General features: G+C 42.5%; 1 protein-coding gene across 2 annotated transcripts; it reads right to left on the bottom strand.

Annotated features, from left to right (window-relative positions):
- Nucleotides 1-544: 544 nt before the first annotated feature.
- Nucleotides 545-21,848, bottom strand: Spryd7 (SPRY domain containing 7). Of its 2 annotated transcripts, XM_050152284.1 has the most exons (5): nt 21,550-21,837; nt 16,698-16,814; nt 13,770-13,936; nt 8,170-8,272; nt 719-957 (listed from the first exon to the last, which is right to left on the bottom strand). In XM_050152284.1, exons 1-5 carry the CDS (start codon nt 21,653-21,655, stop codon nt 860-862), a joined length of 591 nt encoding a protein of 196 aa, XP_050008241.1. In that variant the 5' UTR covers nt 21,656-21,837; the 3' UTR covers nt 719-859. The 2 variants fall into 2 exon arrangements, with proteins under 2 accessions (XP_050008239.1, XP_050008241.1); XM_050152282.1 differs by lacking the exon at nt 8,170-8,272 and having other exon boundaries at nt 545-957; nt 21,550-21,848.
- Nucleotides 21,849-22,319: the final 471 nt, after the last annotated feature.

Raw genomic sequence — 22,319 nt, 5'->3', positions numbered from 1 at the left:
GCTTACACAGATTAGAAATGGGCTAGTCCAGGTGTGAGAATTAGTCTGTAAGGGCTAGAGTTCATGGGCCAAGCAGTTCTTAAATGAATACAGTTTGTGTGTTGTTATTTCGGGCATGAGCTAGCCAAGCGGCCGGGGTGTTGGGGACGCAGCCCCGCCGCTCATATTTCAACACTGTGTGCCACAACACCTGGCTCATTTAGGTTTAAAGCATCATAAATCTTGTAAATGTCGGCCAGTGTACTACACATAATCACCCACAACTTACTCACTTGATGGTCTGAAAACTAGTCTCTCACCTTTCAAAACGGCAACAGAGAGCAGTGATATATGTAACAGCAAAAGAAGCAGTTTATGTTTTAAGAAAAGTGGTCCATGAACAGAGGAAACATATTAGCGAAACTAAGCTGCCAGGTACATAAGTTCCTGCCAGTTCAATTCATCAAAAAGGACAAGGAGACACAAAATTATTGGCTTATGGATGTGATGACTCAAGTTCAGAATGCAAAAAAAAAAAAACCAAAACAAAACACTCAATTACACATCACTGTCAAACAAATACTTTATATAAGAAAATTTCCCTTTAAATATTTATATACATGTTACCATGTAATACTGTTAACCAAACCCATGGTTTATTAGTTTAAATAAGATTAAATAAGTGGCCCCAAGTGTTGATTCACAATGCCTAGATATTGCAAATCAAACTTCAGCCTGGTATAATGAAGACACGGGTTCCTCAGACAACAGTAAGAAGGAGCGATTTTCAGGATGAGTTTCCCTCTCTAGGTCAGGGAGAGCTTTAAGTGGCAAGCGCTGTGTGGTTGTGCAGAAGCGCCAGTTTTGAAAACAAACACATTCAGAAGATCTGCTGCTCAAATAATATTTTTTCAAAACCTGGTGGAGGAGTATGATAAAATTCACTGAACTGGCAATCCAGAATTGCACTGTCATCAACTAGAAGAGAGAAAAAGAAAGAAACTAAGTTAGAAGCACATTCAAATGCACACAAAGTTATACAATACACTGTTTTCAGGCAGGGATGTAACCCAGTGATAAAGCACCTGCTTAGCAACATTTCTGAGTTCCAGCACCACAAAACAATTTAATTATAAACTATTTTCTAATGTTATATTTTAATTTTTAAAATATTTTTATGTGCATGGCTTACATGTATGTCTGTGTACCACTGTGTATGCCTGGTGCCCGAGGAAGCCAGAAGGCGGCACTGGATCCCCTGGAACTGGAGTTACAGATGGCTGTGAGTTTCCATTTAGATGCTGGGAACTGAACCCAGGTTCTAGCAAGAGCAGCTAGTGTTCTTAATCCCTGAGCCATCTATGCAATTCATTTTGTTTGTTTGTTTGTTTGTTTTTTGGTTTTTCAAGACAGGGTTTCTCTGTAGCTTTGGTGCCCATCCTGGAACTAGCTCTTGTAGACCAGGCTGGCCTCGAACTCCCAGAGATCCACCTGCCTCTGCCTCCCGAGTGCTGAGATTAAAGGTGTGCATCACCACCGCCCGGCTATACAATTAATATCATATCAATTGTCAATAAGTGTAAATACACCTGCCATCTGGGCTATACAGTCTTTAAAAATAGTTATTTTTTATTGTGTGTGTGTGTGTGTATTTATGTGTGCATGACATGGTATTCTCTCACAAGTCAGAGGACAGCTTGCAGGAGTCAAGTTTGTCCTTGCAGCATATGGGTCCTGAGGATCTAACTTAACTGTCAGGGTTGGCAACAAATGTTTTCATTTGCTGAGCCATCTAGCTGGCCTTGAATTGCAAAATCTTTAGGTAAGAATATCCAAAACAAAATCTGACAAAACATACAAAGGAGGTTATCAAAACATTATTAATAATGATCCTAGCCACATATGGCGGTATATGTCTGCAGTCTCAACTATGTGAAAAGCTGAGGCAGGAAGATCTCCTGAGAGGACATCTGAGGCAATGTGGTAAGACTCCATCTTTCTCACTAATTCTTACTCTCTCCCTTTTTGTTTGTTTTTTGTTTTGTTTTTATTTTTTGAGACATGGTTTCTCTGTGAACCAGTCCTGGCTATCCTGCTGTTCTGGAACTCTGTAGACCAGGCCAGCCTCAAACTCACAAAGATCTCCCTGCCTCTGGCTCTCAAGTGCTGGAATTAAAGGCAGCATCTGGCTGACATATCATCTTAAATACAAACAGTAATAATGATCTCTCAAAGTTATAAATATCAATAATCTCAAGTCTTTATTTGTCTGTTTTTCTCCATTTTATATGATGATGTACTACTTTATTTAAAATTTTTTACTTTATTTTATTATAATTATTTTCTTGTGGTTCAGTTGACAAAGTTCTTGCATACAAACTCCTGGATCTGGGTCCATGAGTGGTGGTACACATACCTATAATCTCAGCACTGAGGAGGTGGAGGAAGGAAGATCATATGTTCAAAGTCACCCTCAGCTACACAGTGAGTTTGAGAACACCCTGGGCTACAAAGTGAGTTAGTGCTGGGGACGCAGCCCTGCTGCTCATATTACTACAAAATGGCGCCCAGACGTGTGGACAACTGAATCCACTAAAAGCCTGAAAAAGCTTGGGAAAGAGTAAAGCATGTTTTCTTGGTAGCAGCAGTTTCTCGGGTCTACTCCGCTTGCTAGAGGCAAGCAAGCACTCTCATCTAAGAGAGGCTTCCTGACTCAGCTTTAGCTGCAAAACCCTGCAGCTCATTAAGAGGTCCTGCCACGAAACACTTAAACGGTGTTGACAAAAAGCTGAACGCATGCTTTTCGGTTTTCAGCCGTAGCAAGAAAAAAGCTGAGCTGTTTAAAAATGCCGGCTTTCTGGGCTGTCCTGCCAGGGCAAACTCTGACTCTTTTACACAGGCAGTTCGTGCGATTTGCAAGCACAGGCTGCAGAAGCTCGCTTGCTGGCAGGGACCTTGAAATGCCATAGAGTTGTGGCAGTAAACATGGCTACAGCCAGTACCTCAGCAATGAGGCTGGAAAGCTAAGGAATGGACTGGGTCTAGCTGGCAAAGCCACAGCTTTAATCCTACCCATATTGCTCAGTAATTTAAAGACTCATGTGGTCGGAAAAACAGAGAGAGATACAGTAAAGAGAGCGTCAAAGACAAAGAAAATTTTTAAATGATTTACAGTGTGTTAAAAATATATGCAAGCTAAAAGTTAAAAGTTCTTAAAAGTAAAAAAAAAAAAGAAAGAAAGAGGGTAGTTGGGTGTGGTAGTACACACCTTTAATCCCAACTCTTGGGAGGCACAGGGAGATTGACCTCTGTGACTTCAAGTTGTGGTAGCACACGCCTTTAATCCCAGTGCCTGGGAGGCAGAGACAGGCGGATCTCTGAGAGTTCAAGGACAGCCTGGTCTACAGAGTTATTCCAGGACAAAGATACAGAGAATATAAAATAAATGTAAAAATAAACGAGATAGAGGTTAAAATAAAGTGTACAAAGATGGAAAATACACAGAGAATCTTGATACTGTATGCTATTATACTCTCTTTGAATTGTTTGAATGCTGAGGAAGGACCAACAGCTGCCAAAAGATATTTGTTTATAAATGCTGCTGAACTAATCCAACATAGATATTTTGAAAATGCTTTGAAATTTGGATCTAAGGACATGATGCTTTGGAAAGGAGTTTCTTGTTTTGTTTTCACAGAGGATGAGACCCTGTTCATTTCTTCTATTCCGATTGGTATGATGGACCACACCCTCCTGAAGGGTTGCTGTAAACATCTTAAGAAAATTGCTTCGCTCAACTGCCAACTGAGATGAAACTAGCACACAGGTTATACCATGAAAGACCTAATTAACGACACCCCCATTCAGCAGGAAGCAGTTTGGAGAGAAATAACTGCGCCCATGTTCCCAAATATGGTTTATAAACGTTCTTTTCATTTAAAGGGGGATATGACATAGATATGAATAATTTGCATTGGTATGGATTTTAAGGTCAATTTTGTTATATGTATATGTATTTCTGATATTGATTNTAATAACTTAGGGTTTTTCATGACAATGAGACACTCTGCTCCTGGCAGCACCAATCTACTTCAAGAAGAAGATGGGCATTGAAGAGGATCCTTATGGAGTTTGATAGCCATTTGGGCAAGAAACTGCTCTTGCCTGGACTATTGCATAAACTGGACACAGAGAACCCACAGAGAGAGGACTGCTGAACTTGTCTAAAAGTGAGATGACCTTTTGGGGTTCCTGATTCATGAAAGAGTCTGCAAGACATTCTTCAGGACAAGCAGATAGTGACTGCCTTTGAAATTTCCTGCTTTGTGAAAATGTCTCTGGATACCATGGGCCTGTAGGCCGAAGATGGATGCCCCACAGTACAGAGGAACTTTGGGTGACTGTCCAGGCACCGAGATGTCTCTGTCATTTCTAGAGTTTGAAAGTTGCTTTTTTCTTGTTTGCTTAGGTAATATAGTATCTTTCTGGAGTCTTTGATGGAGTTAAGAATAGTTATAGTTTTCCTTAGTTATGATAAAGATTATTGTAATTTTTACTTGATAACTGTTTTGTTATATGTAATTTTGCTATGTTAAAGTTAAAACCTTCCTTTTTTGTTTAAACAGAAAAAGGGGAAATGATGGAGGAAGGTCATTGGTTAATTAAATAAAGAAACTGCTTGCCCTGATAGGTTAAAACATAGATGGGTGAAGTAAACAGAACGGAATGCTGGGAGGAAGAGGAAGTGAGCTCAGACTAGACAGCTCTGCTCTCTGGAGCAGAGGCCATGCTTCGCTCTCCCAGACACACATGATGAAGCTCCAACCCAGGATGGACGTAGGCTAGAATCTTCCCGGTAAACGCACCTTGGGGTGCTTACACACCTTATTAGAAATGGGCTAGTCCAGGTACGAGAATTAGCCTAGAAGAGGCTAGATAGAAATGGGCCAAGCAGTGCATAAAAGAATACAGTGTCCATGTAATTATTTCGGGGCATAAGCTAGCCAGGCGGCTGGGGTGCTGGGGCTCATATTACTACAAGTTAGGACAGCGAGGGCTACAGAGAAACCCTGCCTCAATAAATAAATAAGAGTAGAGAATGAAAGCAGACTATTCTAGGATTAAGGATGAGAAAAGATGCAGGACAAAGGGGAAATTAGTTCTATTTTTACCTTAAGTAGCATCAGACTATTTTTTTTTTTTTTGTTTTTTTTTCGAGACAGGGTTTCTCTGTGGTTTTGGAGCCTGTCCTGAAACTAGCTCTTGTAGACCAGGCTGGTTCTCGAACTCACAGAGATCCGCCTGCCTCTAGCATCAGACTATTAAATTATCTAGTTTAACTGGACTTATTCCTCAACCTAAACCATAAAATATTTTTTACATAAAATAATTTGCTTCATGAGCACTTTATATTTTGATTTATTTTATTATTTTAAATTGTGTGTGTGTGTGTGTGTGTACAATGCCCATGCCTGTGGAGTCCAGAAGATAACACCAGACCCTGTGACACTGCAGTTACAGGCAGTTGTGAGCCACTCAATATAGGTGCTGGAAACATAGTCTGTGTCCTCTACAAGAACGGCAAGCACTCTTAACAGCTGAGTCAATTCTCCAGCTTTGGATAATTTTATTTCATACACTCACCTATATTAATTACCTATTCATTTTTTAATTTCTCAGGCTAACTTGTTTAAAATATTAAGCTACATTTAAATTTATTTAAATCAATAAAGAATTTCTTTTAAGCTTACTCAATAATGAAAGAACACCAACCTACACTAAATTTAAAAACACAATTTTTGTTTTGTTTCACTGAGACAGGGTCTTTCTCTATGTAGTCCTGGTTGTTCTGAAACTCATTATGTAGATAAGGCTGGCCTTGAGCTCAGAGAGGTCTTCCAGACTCTACCTCTCACGCGCCAGGATTAAAGCTTGGGCCACCATGCCCAGTGGCACCTTTCTGTACTCAGTGGAACGCCACTGTCTTTCCACAGGGCCATGGGTAACTTGGACAGATACAGAGATTAGAAAGGCCCCTCCGTTATCCTAACGATGAGTCCCCCATCGCTCCGTGAGGCGCTACCAATAGTGAGAGAATGAATGCTGAAGGGGAAGGCATTCTTCAGAGGTGTTCCACGGGTAAGTTCTAACCCACAGCCCATGCTATGTAAGCAACCCTAATGAAACTCAATGGGTCACAACTGCAGCAGAACAAAAGTCATGAAAGTAGGAAGTGGACTTGTTGGGAAAAAGGCTCAGTGGGAGGGGACAACAGAGGGTAATGGGGAGTAAAAATAATCAAATGCACATACATGTACATGAAATTAACAAGGTATAAAAAGGAAGGAAAGCACACATGCTTTTTTGCATACAAAGATATAAAAGGTAAAATCACTGAAAATGAGTTTTTAGGAGAAAAGACTACTGGGACACAACTGAAAAGCAAATCACCAGCCTTGGTCATCATTAAATATTTATCCTCATGACTGCACCCATTCTCACACACTAGCCTACCATTGTTACAAAAGGTTAATAATAGCTTTTATTATAATCCAAATCTAAGAACTTACATAATTAAGGGAATATTTTAGACAGTAAACCACAGGTATAAAAGTCATATATTTATTGATCTGAAGTTGTCAAGAGAAGTAATAAAAGCAGAATAAAATGATAAAGACATTAGTTACATTTTTTTCAAAGAGACGGTTTCCCTGTGTCTCTGACTGGCCTGGAACTCAGAGATAGATCCATCTGCCTCTGCCTCCCAAGTGCTGAGATTAAAGGTGTATGCCACCTTGCCTGCCTGAAGGCCTTATTTTAAAGATAAGTATAAAATACTTACTAACAAAATAATGTGTCTGACTTATTCCTCAAAATAATCCAAGGAAGGAAAGAAGTGCTGGGTGGAGGAAATGGTTGGGTGATCAGGTACCTAGGGCTCATTATAATATTCCCTCTACTTCTGTGAAAGTTTGAAATTTTGCATAATAAAAAACTGAATTAAGAGTCTTGTAGCCGGGTGGTGGTGGCGCACGCCTTTAATCCCAGCACTTGGGAGGCAGAGGCAGGCGGATCTCTGTGAGTTCAAGGTCAGCCTGGTCTACAGAGCTAGTTCCAGGACAGGCTCCAAAACCACAGAGAAACCCTGTCTCGAAAAACCAAAAAAAAAAAAAAGAGTCATGTACACTGACTGATTCTTAGGAACCAACTCATACAGAAATTATAGTACTTATACTTACTCAACTATCAAAGCAAAGCAGTTAATCAGAAACTATTTTAAGTTAAAATTTCTCTCAGAAGAGTGATAATGTTTGATAATTTTATAAAGACAAGAAATGCTCAATTCACATAAAATTCCCTAATTTCAAAATACCTGCTCTAACTTCATTTCCTGGTCATCAAATCTTCACTAGTAATTAGTAGAAAAAGATTTGTAAATTTAGTGACGTCTGAACTTTCTAGAACATAAAGCTACACCATAAGGGGCTGGAGGGATGGCTCGGTGGTTAAGAGCACTAGCTGTTCTTCCGAAGAACCAGGGTTCATTCAGTTCCCAGCACCCAGCTGGCAGCTCACAGCCATGTGTAACTCCAATTCTTCATGTGTAACTCCAATTCTTCTGGCGTCCTCCATCACCAGGCACACGTGTGGTGCACAGACACACACTCAGTCAAAACACAGATCACATGAAATTAAAAACAAACAAACAAGTGATATAATAAAAGGGGACATGATTGTGGGTAGTTAACTACCACTATATTTAACAAACTTTCTAATGTGTAGGGAATAAAGCTGGGTGGTGGTATACACCTTTAATCTCAGCACTTGGGAGGCAAAAGCAGGTAGATCTCTGTGAGTTTGAGGCCAGCCTGGTCTACAAAGTGAATTCTAGCATGAGCTGTTGCACAGAGAAACCCTGTCTTGAAAAACAAAATAAAACAAACTATATATATATATACATACACACACATATATATGTATATATAGTGTGGGTGTATATATATGTATATATGTATGGAATATATATTATCTTTAATTCTGCAGAAATAATGTAATGGCCTGAGTACATTCCACATGAAATATCCTTATTAGCAACTTGTTCAGACTTCTGAATGATAACTACAAAATTAACATAAAGCCAAATAACAGGTAACATATACCGACTAACAGATGAGTAACATATTAGCTTACCATACACAACTGGATACACTGTCCCTCGTATACCTGATGCTGGACAATGCATGTTTTTCCCATTCAAATACACATTTAATTCTACATGGTCATATGTGATACCCTATGAAGGAAAAAATTAAAGGATAAAGATATAAACGTTGCACAGAAACCCAAGTAAGCTACAGCACACAGAAACTAAGTGTGGGGTCACAGAAGCTTTTATCAGGGCTGACAATCTGGCAGACCACTTTAACTAAAACATTACTAGTGATTATTGGGGAGGGAGGCTTACAATGCAAAATTCCAGTTAGAGGTAAAACAAACATAAGAGTTTAAATTATAGTATTATATTTGGATAACCTGGGTTTTATTATTTAAATAGAAAGAGTAAGCCCATATGTCATGAAGACTATTTTAAATTCATAAAGAAAACCCTGGTCTTTCTCTAGAATTTTATCTGATGAGGAAAACACTGTTACCCATTAGGGACTACCTGCCAATCTTTTCAAACTATGAAGAGATGAAATAATACATGTTATTTATTTTTTTAAACTTTAATCATTTTTAACTTAAAAATATTTTTTATTATTTTTGTTTCTGGTTGTGAATGTTTACACATGCAGGTAGATATTCAAGGAGGCCAGAAAAGGGTGTTGAATCCCTTGGAGCTGGAGTCAGAGGCAATTGTAAGCCACCCAATGTGGGCACTAGGAACTGAATCACGTCTCTAGAAGAGCAAGTGCTCTTACCCACAAAGTCCCCCCAGACAAGCTGTTTCTAAGAAATCATGTATTTCTATCTTTTTACTCTGGTCTCAAGGTAAAACCAATATGTACAATTCAGTATGAATGATGATGGCTATCCAGTTAAAAACAACAGTTTAAAAGACTTTAAACACCAGGATAAAGGGCACTTCTGTATATACTGATGACAGTTACAGGGTGACGTTAAGCGTGTTGATAAGGTGCTGGAGGTCACTTGAGACAGCTGCACTGTGAGGCACTGGCCGTGCATGTCACACTTAGTCATTCAGTGCTCACAAGACAGTGAGATCCACGGAACAGATGGAGCAGCTGAAGTGCAGTAACTCACCTGGCTTGCACAGCTAGAAAGTGGGAGAATTGAGATTTGACACTCTAATTCCCCATGCCATATACTACTTTTCTTTAAAACTTTGTACAATTTGGAATCCCTAGTCAGAAATATGAAATGCTCCCAAACCTGAAGCCTTCTGGGTCCTAAGACTACACTATTATACAACACACGGAAAATTTCAAAACTCATCTCATATGATGGATCACAGTCAAAACAAGGGCATACAAAAATACTGTGCAAATTAGGCCACCAAAATGGCTCAGCAGGGGAAACATACTTGCCACAGAACCTGAGTCTGATATTGGACCAAATGGTAGAAGGAGAAAACTCCTACAAGTTGCCCTGTGATGGCCACCAGCTCTATGTGACATGCTAGCAATCCCATAATACAATGTAAATAAAGTTTGAAAAACCTTACAGCAGCTGGGCATGGTGGGCACACCTTTAATCCCAGCACTTGGGAGGCAGAAGCAGCTGAATCTGAGTTCCAGGACAGTCAGGGCTACGTTTTGAGATCCTGTCTCTAAATAAATTAATTAATTAATTAAAAAACAAAACAAAACAAAAAAAAAACTGCCTTACACTACGGAGATGCTCAGTGGTACACTAGCTGCTCTTGCAGAGGACTGGGTTTAGTTCCCAGCACCCACGCTGGCAGCTTTAACTCAAGGTCCAGGGGATCTGTCACCCTCTTCTGGCCTCCACTGGTACCAAGCATATACATGTGCACATGCATGCATGAAAAACACCCAGACACATAATAAAACAAAACAAAATATATAGTACAAATTATCTCCCAGCTGAGTATATGTGGATTCCATGCTTACCCTTCCTTGGGTCCCGTCATATCAAGAACTCTGTGTATATATAAAAATCCCAACATCAAACAAAACCTTGGAGCTGGACCTCTAGTCAAGCATTTCAGATAAGACATATTGAACCTATAGTTACTGACTAGAGGCAACACCGAATCTTTGTCTTGAAAAATTAAGAATAGAAACACTATGGTCCGGGGAGGCAGCCTAGTGTATGTGAGACCTGAGGTTTGAGACCCAGCCCAACAATAACAGCCATATTTAAAAAAGAAAGCACAGAGGCCAGAGAGCTCTTCCAACTGATAAACCACAAAACAAACAGACAAAAAAAAAAAACAAAAAACAAAAAAAAAAACAAGGAGCAGATTGCTTTTGTGGATTTCTGGTAAGTCGGTATGGACCAACTATAAAGACAGAGCGACTCAGATGCTTTCTGGGACAATGACTTCATAGATGCGTACCTAGCCTTAACTCCCTCCTTTTCTAGATAAGTCAGAAAGGTTCGGGAGAGTCAGTGTAGTGAGGGCTATAAGGATTACTCCAAGTTTAGCAATGCTAGAGTTAAACAATGGCTTTAGAGCTGGGAACGTAGCTCAGCTGGCAGAGAGCTTTCCAGTCTATCCAAAGTTCAAAGTTTGATCCCCAGCACCACCAAAACTGGGTGTGGTAGTGAATGCCTGCAAGTCTAGAACTTGGGGTGAGGCAGTCTCTCAGAAGCTAAAAGTCATCTTATGTAGCTACTGAGCAAGTTTGTGGCCAGCCTGGGCTACATAAGACCTTCTCTCAATAAACAGGCCAATACACACCGAATGATTGATTTCAGGCAGAGTCTCACCCAGGAGCTGTGGCTGGCCTTGAATTTGAGGCACCCTCTTACATCTGTCCCTCCAATGTTGTGGTTACAGCTGTGAGCCATCAATCCTACCTTAAACTATGACCTAGTTACAGCTTCTGTTTCATTTTAGTTTAAAAACACTGAAAATGCATTTGTCAATTTTTTTGTCAATAGGTCTGTTCACATTTTCAAAAAAATCAAAACATAATTACATAAAAAAAGAATGATGTGATCCTCTTTATGGGACAGTAGTTCAGGCACCCTTCACCACCTTGTGGCACCAAAATCCACTGCAAGTTATGAACCAGGCAACTATCAGATAACAAATCTCAGAAAACTGAGGAGGATGTAAGAATCTCCACCCCCTACAGCCAAGTTCAGTTCAAACCTGGTCTTTTTCTTATATGACATCAAAACCAAGTTTGAGTCTGTCACAGTTGTCCCATAAAACCTAAGAATAGTTTCCTGTCTTACAATTGCTCCTTCTGCTGCCACTGTTGACATCGTTGAACATCACCAAGTGTTCAGATCAGGACGATGAAATGGCCAGCTTTCTTGAGTCTGCATATACTTAATGTTTTAGGTCTTTTTTTTTTTTTTAAATCAGAATGGGCATGAAAACTCAGTCTAATAACAATGTTGACAGACTACAGTGGCATTCTTAGATCTGTTCATTTGTTGTATCAGTCATCTCAATGAATAAGATGGTACAGGAAGACAAAATACGTATCAATTCAGTATCACAAGGAAGAAAACATGTTTCAATTTCATCTTTTATTATAACTACTTTGACAGCCTCAACTTGACAACAAAATTCTCTTTTAAGAAATAATCAGTTAGCTGGGCATGGTGGCAAACTTCTTTGATGTGTGCCAGTACTCCGAAGGCAGAGAGGCAGGTGGACTTCTGTGATTTCTAGGCTGGCCTGGTCCACACAATGAGTTTCAGGTCAGTTAGGTAGGACTGCCTACTGAGACACTACCCCAAAAAATTATTTCTATGATGCTCCATATTATGGGTATCTGCTAATGATTTAACATACAAAATCAACTAGTCTTAGTTTGTTTTCCATGGCTCTGATGAACACCATGACCAAAGCAACTTGAGGAGGAAAGGGCTTATTTCATTTTACAGCTTCCACTCCACCATGACGGGAGTCCGGGCAGGAAGGTGCAGCAGGAATAGAAGTAGAGGTATGGAGGAGTGCTGCTTACTGGCTTGCTTCCCATGGCACACTCAGTTTGCACTGCATACGAGATACATGGCCCAGGAACACGTGTGTTGGAGCACCACCATCGCACAGCCTCAGCTGAGGTTTCCTCTTCCGGATGACCCAGGTTTGTGCCACGTTGACAAAACAACAAAAACCTAACCAGCATACAACTACTTTAAAAAAGACAGTAGATTTTATGATAGCTTATGCCTTTTGTTTCTTTTTCTTTAGCAGGTAACCTTTTTTTTTTTTCTCTTTTGAGACAGAATCTTGCTATATAAGCCAGGCTGTTCTGAAACTTCCTAAAACTACTCGCATCAACAACAACCAAAGCTGAAACAAACAAAAAAACCTTTGAGACTGTGTTTTGGACAAGGTCTCATTATGTACCCTGGTTGTCCTGGAACTCACTATGTAGGGTGGGCTGTCCTCAAACTCATAGAGATGCCCCCTGACTCTGCCTCCTGAGTGCTGGGATTAAAGGGGTGTGTCACCATGTTCTGTTCTAAACCTTGGGATTTTTGAACGCAGTTCTTTGAAAGGTTCTAAAAGTAGAGGCATTTAGCAAGATTAAATTTAACAAAGATCAATATTTGCAGTAAAATGTTGCAATTTCTAATGTTTCTGTATTAGTTAGAGTTTCTGTTGCTGTAAAGAGACACCATGACCAGAGCAACTCTATAAAGTAAAAACATTTAATTAGGTTGGCTAACGTTTTCAGAGGTTTAGTCTATTTTTATCATGGTGTGACATGGTGGTGTGCAGGCAGACAGGGTACTGGAGCTAAGAGTCCTGCATCTTGACCCAAAGGCAACAAGAAGCTGTCTGAGACAGTGGGCGTGGCTTGAGCAAGTAAGACACCTCAAAGCCCGCCAACACAGTGACACACTTCCTGCAACAAGACCACACCTACTCCCAACAATGCTACACCTCCTAATAGTGCCACTCCTATGAGCTTATGGGGACAATTAACATTCAAACTAACATTAATAAACGTGAAATACTTTGAGAGACCTCTGGCCTTAAAAATACCTAACATAGCTGGGCGGGGGGGGGGGGGGGGGGACACGTATGTCTTTAATCCCAGCACTCAGGAGGCAAAGGCAGGTGGATCTCTGTGAGTTTGAGGCCAGCCTGGTCTACAGAGTGAGTACCAGGACAGACTCCAGAGCTACACAGAGAAACTCTGCGATGGCACACACTTTTAGTCCCGGCACTTGGGAGGCAGAGACAGGCAGGAACCAGTGAGTTCGAGGCCAGTCTGGTCTACAAAACTAGTTCCAGGACAGCCAGGACTGTTACACAGAGAAAACCAGTCTCTAACCTGCCCCCCCCCCAAAAAAAACCCTAACATTCTGTAATATGATCAGAAAAACTTTTACAATTATGTGCCAAGGTTTGCGACAGTAGGACACTGTTTAGCAGCCAATCTGTAAATGATCCTACTACATGGAAGTATAGGGTCAGTAACCCTCATGTCCTGGTGTGCCAGCGATTCCAGCAAGGACAGGGCAGTGAAGTGAGGTAGCGGTGTTTGGCAAGCGATCTATCTGGAAACGGCACTACCTCACTAGATCCAAGCACAGGGCTTTGAAATAAAAATCAAAACAGCTCGAGTTTAGTCATTCACGGAGGACAGGACCGCGACCAGGAGACTCACCACTACATCGCCCTCCTGAGGAAGGCTGTTGGCTGGCAGCCTGCTCTTTTCTTCGTTGTTGTGGTACAGGGCTCCATCGTTTCTCATCACCAGACTATGCATGTCTCGGCCGAGAGGAATCTGGTTCAAGTTCACTTTCTGAGTTGCAACACCTATACCCCAGATTCCTAAAAACACAAGTCAGATACATCACAAATCTGAAGAACACAAACATTGAAGTTATTTCAAAAGGGAATAGCAACTCTTTTACTTCTCCCTCCTCCCCTCACGCCCCTCCCACTTCCAGTCAGGTCTCACTTACGTAGCTCTGGCTGGCTTGAACTTGGAGCTCACTAAGTTTATTGACTGAGTTGGCCTTGAATTCAGAGAACTACGAGGCTTGGCTCCCTGGAGTGCTGGAATTAGGGGTTGAGCCTTAAGTAATTAAGGATATATTCCTGTTTGTTTGTTTTGGCTTTTTTTTTTTTTTGGTTTTGTTTTGTAAAACAAACCTTTTAAAAAGCAGATTGCAGGGCCTGATGGCTCCGCAGAGAAAATGATAAGCCTGAAAACCTAACTTTATCCTCAGAACCCAAGTGAAAGTGGAAGGAAAGACCCATGGGTTCTATAAAGCTGAACTCTGATTTTCACACCTGCCCACCAGAATCATACACACACAATAATAACAAAGTATACAATGCCCTCCATAGGTAAACTAGAGGCTAAGAGTTGTACTGCTTAAGTTTAAACAATCACAGCTATGTTATCTTGGGTTACATACTTAACGTCTCGGTTTCTTCATTTGTTGGCTCTAATAGTACTTCCAAGGTGTGGTGGTTGGAATGAGAAGGGCCCCTACAGGCTCACATATTTGAATGCTCAGTCTGCAGTTGGTAGATTGTTTAGGCAGTTTAGAAGTCCTGGAATGTACCGTTGATGGAGGAGGTGTGTGTGGGGGGGGCAGGCTTTGAGGTTTCAAAAGCCGACACCAGGTCTAGTCTTTCTCTGCCTTTGCCTCCTGCCTGTGGATATGATGTAAGCTCTCAGCTACTGCTCCAGCGTGATGCCTGCCTGCCTGCCTGTCACCATGCTCCACTCTGAAACTATAAGTCCCCAACTAACTACCTACTTTTATAAGCTGCCTTGGTCACGATGTCTCTCCACAACAATAGAAGAGTAGCTAGAACACAGGTAAAGAAAAGACACAGGACTGCTCAAACACAGCACTTAGGATAGGTTACAAGTTTTTGGTTTTTAATGAGCAAGTAAAGCTCACGCTCAATATTTAAAAAGTGCTAGTTATTACCATTACTATTTTCTCTTAATATTTTTAAAGCATTGTAGGGGTGGGAGTACAGCTTTGTGGTAGTCTTGGCCTTGGACTCAATTCCCAGCAAAACACGCTCTCTTATTCTTTCTCCCTTCTCTCTCTGCTGTTCCTGAGAAATGGCAGGTTACTGTCTTTAGTTATATTTATAATGAGTGACAAGTACACGTGCTATAAACAACAACACAAAGGTTGAACATGAAGAAGAGACAAAATAATTTTCCCAATGCTGGGGCTCTAAATCCAGCACCTCACATACACTAGGTAAGTGCTCTACCACCAGACTGTATCCCCAGAAGCAGGTATTCTTTTCTCCAGCCAAACAAAATATCTAGTGTCCTGGACTTTTTCTCAAGCTGCTACCTTTCAGTTTTTATTAAAAAAGAAAAATCAGAAGAAACACATGGAAGGAGGTATGAATTCAATGCTATGAATACTTCCTAGTTTGTCTGACTCCTTCAGAAAGTCTGATGCACACATGTCTGGGTTTGGCTATCTTGATATCAGAAATACGTAGACCTATGAATAATTCTTCTCCCCAAAGAGACAACTATGAGAACGACAGCAGGTGACAATCACATTTTCATGACATTTGCAGGCAGGATTCTGCAGTCTCCTTATTCCAGCAGAACCTTGTACAGGATTACTAACACTTCTTACTAGGTTTAAGGCTCAAACACTATTTGCTTCTTTTCAGAAGAAAATATATATTTGGGAAGACAACAGTAATTAGGACAATCCACAATCAGTGAGGTATCTTACAATACAGCACAGTGGACAGACTTGGATTTATGCCATTCACTTAAAACAAAACAAAACGAAAAACCCAAACCAAACAGTATGGAACTACTTTAAGAAACCAGCTCCAGAAGCACCGTGCTGTCCAGGGAACAGACTCAGTTATCCCATTATGTCTTCTTGCTCTGCACTTACGTCATCCATGAAGACTTCCCAGCTTTTACTAAAAACAAAACCCACTAACTCCCCATATATAACTCTGCTACAGTTATGATCCTAACAGTCATACAGGCTTGCCATACACTTCAAGAAACTCCCTAAAACTGCAAAAGAGAAGTCTATGGTTTAGATGTGGTGTCCCTCCCAGTGCCCACATAGATCCCTGCTGGTGGATCCAATTGGGGGAGGGGACTGCTCTCAACAAGGGGTTAATCCCTTGGCACTATTAGAAGGTGGGCAGTGGGCATGTTTGGGAGGAGGACGCTACTGGGAGCACACTCTGCAGAGTCTTGTCCCCGCCACTCTTGTGTCATTACTGTTTTGGGGCTCTCATGGAGTGGGCAACTCTGCAACACCACAGCCTTCCCCCAGGATCTTCTGTCTCCTATGACTGGGAACAACAGAGCCAGTGACCATGAACCTCAGAAATGAAAAACGAAATAAAACTTCCTCTTAAGCTATCTCCTGGGGTGGGGTGTTGCAAAGTCACAACTCAGCATACTGGCTAATTTAACCTAGATCACAAAGAGAGAAGACTTAGGCCCTGTATATAAGAGTGGGACTTCTTCTTAATCGTCTCTTGAATTTTTTCATAATCAAAATTATTTTTTATATGCAAAACAACTGACTTTTAATAGTTAAGTACAATTATAAATCATACTAACCAGTAGACTGGATTTTGAACTCAAAGTAGCTTTTGTTCTGATGTAAAGGTGCACTGGCTAAACACCCTCCGGTGCCACAGATTCTTCTTCCATTTTTCACAATGACAACATCTGTTCCTAAACAAAACACAGATACCAACCACGGTTAATATGTGTACTGTGTGTGTAAAAGAGGGGCTGGGGGTGGGGAGAGGAAGGTAAGTCCACAGGTGTGGTTACTAAAGGTTATTGTCAAAGGTCCACCTCCATAGCTTTCCACCCTACTTTGGAAATGGAACCTGGAGGTCACCGAAGTTAGACTGCTGACCACTGAGTCCTTGGACCTTCTCCTTTTGGCCAATCAGTGCCTCAATTACAGTCATGTACTGTCATGCCCAGCTTTCTGTGTGGGTGCTGGAGAGTCCTAACACAGCAAGCACTTTACCCATGAAGCCATTGCCCCAGGCCCTGTTCACTAATTCAGTCAACAACAACAAACAAGGAATAGTATAAGTCTTTTCAAATATGGCAAATATTGATAAATTATTTTAAATACTTAATTTTCTACTTTTTAAGAGACTGATTATATACACTATTCATTTACAGTGCGTCTTTTTCAATAAAGTTGTTCCAAAAAAAAACTAAACTATGCTGAATATTTAAATTATTTGTAAGGGGTCAATGAGATAGCTTATGCCACCAAGCCTGATGACCACCTGAGTTTGATCTCAGGAACCCACAGGGTGAATTAACACCCAGAAGGTGTCCTCGGATTTCAAATACAAGTCATGGCATGTATGCACCCCCATAAATGCACACAAAATAAATAAAATGTGAAACATTTATAAGTAAAAGGAAACTAATTTAATTTTTAACCAATAAACAGACGTTAACAATTTTCATTTAAGCCGGGCGGTGGTGGCGCATGCCTTTAATCCCAGCACTTGGGAGGCAGAGGCAGGCCTCTGTGAGTTCAAGACCAGCCTGGTCTACAGAGCTAGTTCCAGGACAGGCTCCAAAACCACAGAGAAACCCTGTCTCGAAAAACCAAAAAAAAAAAAAAAAAAAAAAAAATTTCATTTAAGCTGAGCCAAAAACACTTAGTATATTGGTACAATTTTCATTTCTAACCAAATGAATTAAGATAATCTTTTACAAGACAGCTGAAGGTCTGCTAGATAGCGGCCTAGCCACCAGTCTGACCCTGGCTGGAGTGGTGGAGCGAGAGCAGTGAGGACATCTACGATGGAAGGGGCGGCTTCATGCTGAAATGGCTGACACGGAACAGGACTTAGTTTCAGGATCTTGACGTATTCACTAAGAGAGCTTCTGTTAGCGTGTTTTGTTCGTTTTGAGACAGGGTCTCTCTGTATTGCCTGTACCAGCCTCAGACTTTTGATTCTCCTTCCTCGCTCTCCTGAACGGGATTACAGATGTGTGCCACAGAGCCCCACTATAAATAAAATCTTACCATCATTAAACACACTTTATTTTCAGAGAAAATTTTAGTTTCATTTCAAACATCTTCATAGATAACAGCAAGAAAAATACTGCTTTTGAAATGTGGACCAACTAGTACTTTGGTTCTGAATTTTAGCTTAGGAAAGCAAGCCCATCTGCGATCATGAAGAGCCAGCACAATTCCTATGTGTAAGATAAATCCTTTAACATTAATACACGTGACTCCCAAGGTCTGTGGCCATTATATCTCCTCACCTGTGATAAAGCCATAAGCCAAGCAGATACAAATATTAGGACTAGGTGGCACTCCTCCAAAAGGGACTAATAAAGCTAGACAATAGTAATAAAAGGCTGAGTTCCTACTTAACAACAGTCTAAACTGGTCTTTCTAAGATCAGACACTGTTAAGGTTAAGTACATTTTTTTATTTGTTTAATTAAAAATTTTAAGGGCTAACACCTGCCACAAAGCCTAAGGAGACGTGAGTTCGACCCCTGGAACACATGCGGCAGGAAAAAGCTAACTCCTGTAAGTAGTACTCTGACCTCCATGTACACATGCACACACACAGTTTATAAAATGTTAAAACCCAATTTCTGAGCTGGAGAGATGACTCAGCAGTTTTAGGCACAAGCCACCAAGTCTAACAATCTTCCATGTGTTGGAAGGACAGTACCCTTCCAATCCACACAGAAGGAAGACAGGTAGGAACCTGGAGACAGGAACTGAAGCAGAGGCCATGGAGGAGCTCTGCTTACTGGCCTGCTCCTACCGGTTTGCTCAAACTGCTTTCTTTTGCAACTTGGGACAACCTGCCCAGGGCTGATATCATCCTGCCATGGGCTGGGCCCATTCACAACAATCACTGGTCAAGAAAAAAAAAGTGGGGAGCCCAACAAACTTGCCTACAGGCAATCTGAATGGAGGCATTTTTTCAGCTGAAGGTCTTTAGCTTGTCCCAAGTAACTTTAGCTGTCTCAAGTTGCCAAAATAAATAACAACAATAAGAAAACAGAACCAGAATAAATACTGTCCCCTTCAAAATAGATACCTTGAAAGGCATGCTTTTCTAGAAGACTAATTTACAATTAAAAGAACCAATGAGAATATTTACAAAACTCCAAAATGGCCTTAAGTAACACAACATAATTTGTATATTTTCTAAAACAAAACAAAACAAAAACAGGTGGGGAGGCATCAGGTGGCAAAGGCAGGTGGATCTCTGTGAGTTCAAAGCCAGCTTGGTCTACAAGAGCTAGTTCCAGGACAGACTCCAAAGCTACAGAGAAACCCTGTCTTAATAAAAAAATAAAAATTAAAAAAAAAGCAATCAAGTTGGACACAGTGGTACACACCCGTAGTCATAGGTAGTCATAGATACCTGGAATGTGGAAGGCTGTGCTGGCAGGGTGGCTTGAGCCCAGGAATTGGAAACAACTTGAGCAATATAGAGAGTCTGCCCCCTTTAAAAACAAAACAGTAGCAGCAGCAGCAACAACAACAACAAAACCAAACAAACAAACAAAAAGGAAAACAAGCTTGAAACAAACAAAAGCCCAAATATATTCTTTAGGTTATATAACTTCTCCGTATCCAAATGCATACAATATGTTTCTCATCTTTCCGACTTAAGAGCAACTCACACTTGAAGTATTCTCCTAGTTCAACACTCCTCTTTCTTTTCATTGGGGTTCTCATAGCAAGTTTGTCTGGGTTTGAAGAATCTGAATTTACTGGAAGACAAGTTTAAAAAAAGCTTCCGTGGGAGGAAAGAAATTGGAAGCTGGTATCTCTGTACTACAATCAACACCTGAGGGTGCTAGATAGGCCTGAAGACAGACACAGAAACTGATACAACACGTTAGTTAGTTCTTCCTAACGAAGACGGAGACCAGAGAAGAGGAAAGTGCTACAGAACAGACGGCAGGGCAGGGGCTCGAAGGTCCACTCTAGTCCTCTACTGCTATCACCAAACAGTACCTCGTCAGCACCTTTGTTCAGTGGTGGGGAAATCAACTAGAAATGCTTCCTGAAAGGAAGCACAAGATCTGAACATCCACCACCTAGAGGGATGGGTAAGAAAGAATTTAGCAGAGCGCACGCCTGGAATCCCAGCATTTGGGAGGCAGTGGCTGGCAGATCTATGTGCGTTCAAGGACCAACCTGGTCTACAGATCAGTACCAGGATAGCCAAGACTACAAGACACACCACCTGGAAAGCAGATGGTCTGGAAAACAAACAGAGATTAAAGGTATTTATTAACTACTGAGATTCTGTACGAGCTAGAGACTTTAAGAATTAAAGTACTGTAAATTTGTAACAGTATTGTACAAGACACTAAACAATGGCTGCATATAGTATTGCAATAGAAAACAGCATGGGCAAGGTTCCCAGAACTGCGGATTATCTGGGCAGGAGAGTGGTTTTTTTTTTTATTTTTTTATTTTTTATTTTATTTTTCGAGACAGGGTTTCTCTGTAGCTTTTTGGTTCCTGTCCTGGAACTAGCTCTTGTAGACCAGGCTGGCCTCGAACTCACAGAGATTCGCCTGCCTCTGCCTCCCGAGTGCTGGGATTAAAGGCGTGCACCACCACTGCCCGGCTCAGAAGAGAGTTCTGCTGTACGTATCAAGAATGTAGGCGTTCCTCAAATACACTGTCCTTTAGACAGTGAGGTATTTGGGGAAATCAAAAGTACATTAGTTTATTGTAATAATACACACAAAAAAGGCAGTACTCTAACTGAAATAATTATACCGGAAAATCTCTCCTGCCTGGACAATATTCCAGAAGCTTGGAAATATATGGGGGGGGGTGTCTAAAAAGTGAAGTATGGTGTGGGGAAAAGATGCTACGGAGGGGGAGAGGAATGTTGGATGAGAAACTATTAAGTCATTGGGAACTGGAAAGAAAAAACGTAGATGAGAAGAAGCAAGGCGCTGTTCTATTTTGCAATCGCTTGATCCGATGGCGAGAGGAGAGTCAGATGAAATTACAGCGATGCCAACAGTGACTAAGGAGTCCAGCCATGGAGATTTTAGTGGGAGTGGTATGTTAGGACCTGAGGTGCTACTCCTGCCTCCGGCAACCGGCCTTGTTGGGGCTTCAGGAAGTGAAGTACAGAACAAGCTTCAGCCTATACGTGATAGTGCTGAAGACAGGATTCTGCAAACGCTGGGTGACACCCGACACCCGGGCACGGATGGCGGGCGCCCCCGCGTTCCTCACCTGGGAACACCTGACTGCTCAGGAGGAGATGGAGTCCACCTCCCTCGGACGCGGGCACGGCCCCGGGCCCGATGGCCGCAGCCAGCCAGGCCACAGGGTGTCCGGGCGGCGGCGTAGTCACGTGGTCCCCGCCCCCCTGCCCTCCGCCCCCACGGGCCGTTGGGTCCGGTTGAGAGGCCCTTACCCATGTGCTGCGTGTCCAGCTGTACGGCCGGCATCTCCTTGAGAGGAATGTGGCCGGTCCCGCCGTCCCTGCAGCAACGCAGGCAGCACCACGCCGACGCGGCCATGGCGCAGCTACACAGCCCCGCCGCTCCGCCCGCGCCCGACTGTTTCTGGGTCGCGGGAGCTTCGCAAACCGCGCAGCTACGCCTCGGCGGGGAGGCGAAGCCGAGGTTGAGGCAAGGCCCCCCGGCCAAGAAGCGAGGACCGCCCGGCAGGGAGGGGCGGGGCGGGCCCGGGAGGTGGGCGGGGCCAGCTGCCGACCGGCTGAGGGAGGGCGTGGCGGGCGGGCGAGGCGGTGTCGGGAACTGAACGGAGCCGCTGGCCCGGTGGACGGGGGAGGGCGGGGCCAGTGACCTGACGGACGGGGGAGGGCGGGGCCAGTGACCTGACGGACGGGGAAGGGCGGGGCCAGTGGGTTGACGGACCGGGGGAGGGCGGGGCCAGTGGGTTGACGGATCGGGGGAGGGCGGGGCCAGTGGGCTGACGGGTGGTAGAGAGCGGGGGCTGCGGTATTTCCGGAGGTGGGCGGGGCCAGGAGCTTGAAGGACTTGGGCGGGTAGGCGGGGCGTCGTGCGCCTGCGTGCTGCGGCGTCATCCTCCGCCCCCCCCCTCCGCGTCGTCTCCCCGGTCACGCTAACAGGTGAGTGGAGGAGCGTCTTTCCGGTTCTCCGGGCTCGGAGGCTGCTAGCTGTGCTGCCCAGGTTCTGGAACTCGTGCTGACGCGGCGTT

The sequence above is a fragment of the Alexandromys fortis genome, unplaced genomic scaffold (genome assembly GCF_014885135.2).
Source record: "Alexandromys fortis isolate MF-2015 unplaced genomic scaffold, M_Fortis_MF-2015_v1.1 scaffold_75, whole genome shotgun sequence".
Classification (NCBI taxonomy): domain Eukaryota; kingdom Metazoa; phylum Chordata; class Mammalia; order Rodentia; family Cricetidae; genus Alexandromys; species Alexandromys fortis.
Note: the sequence above shows the minus strand (reverse complement) of the source record. Positions and strands in the feature narration are given on the sequence as shown.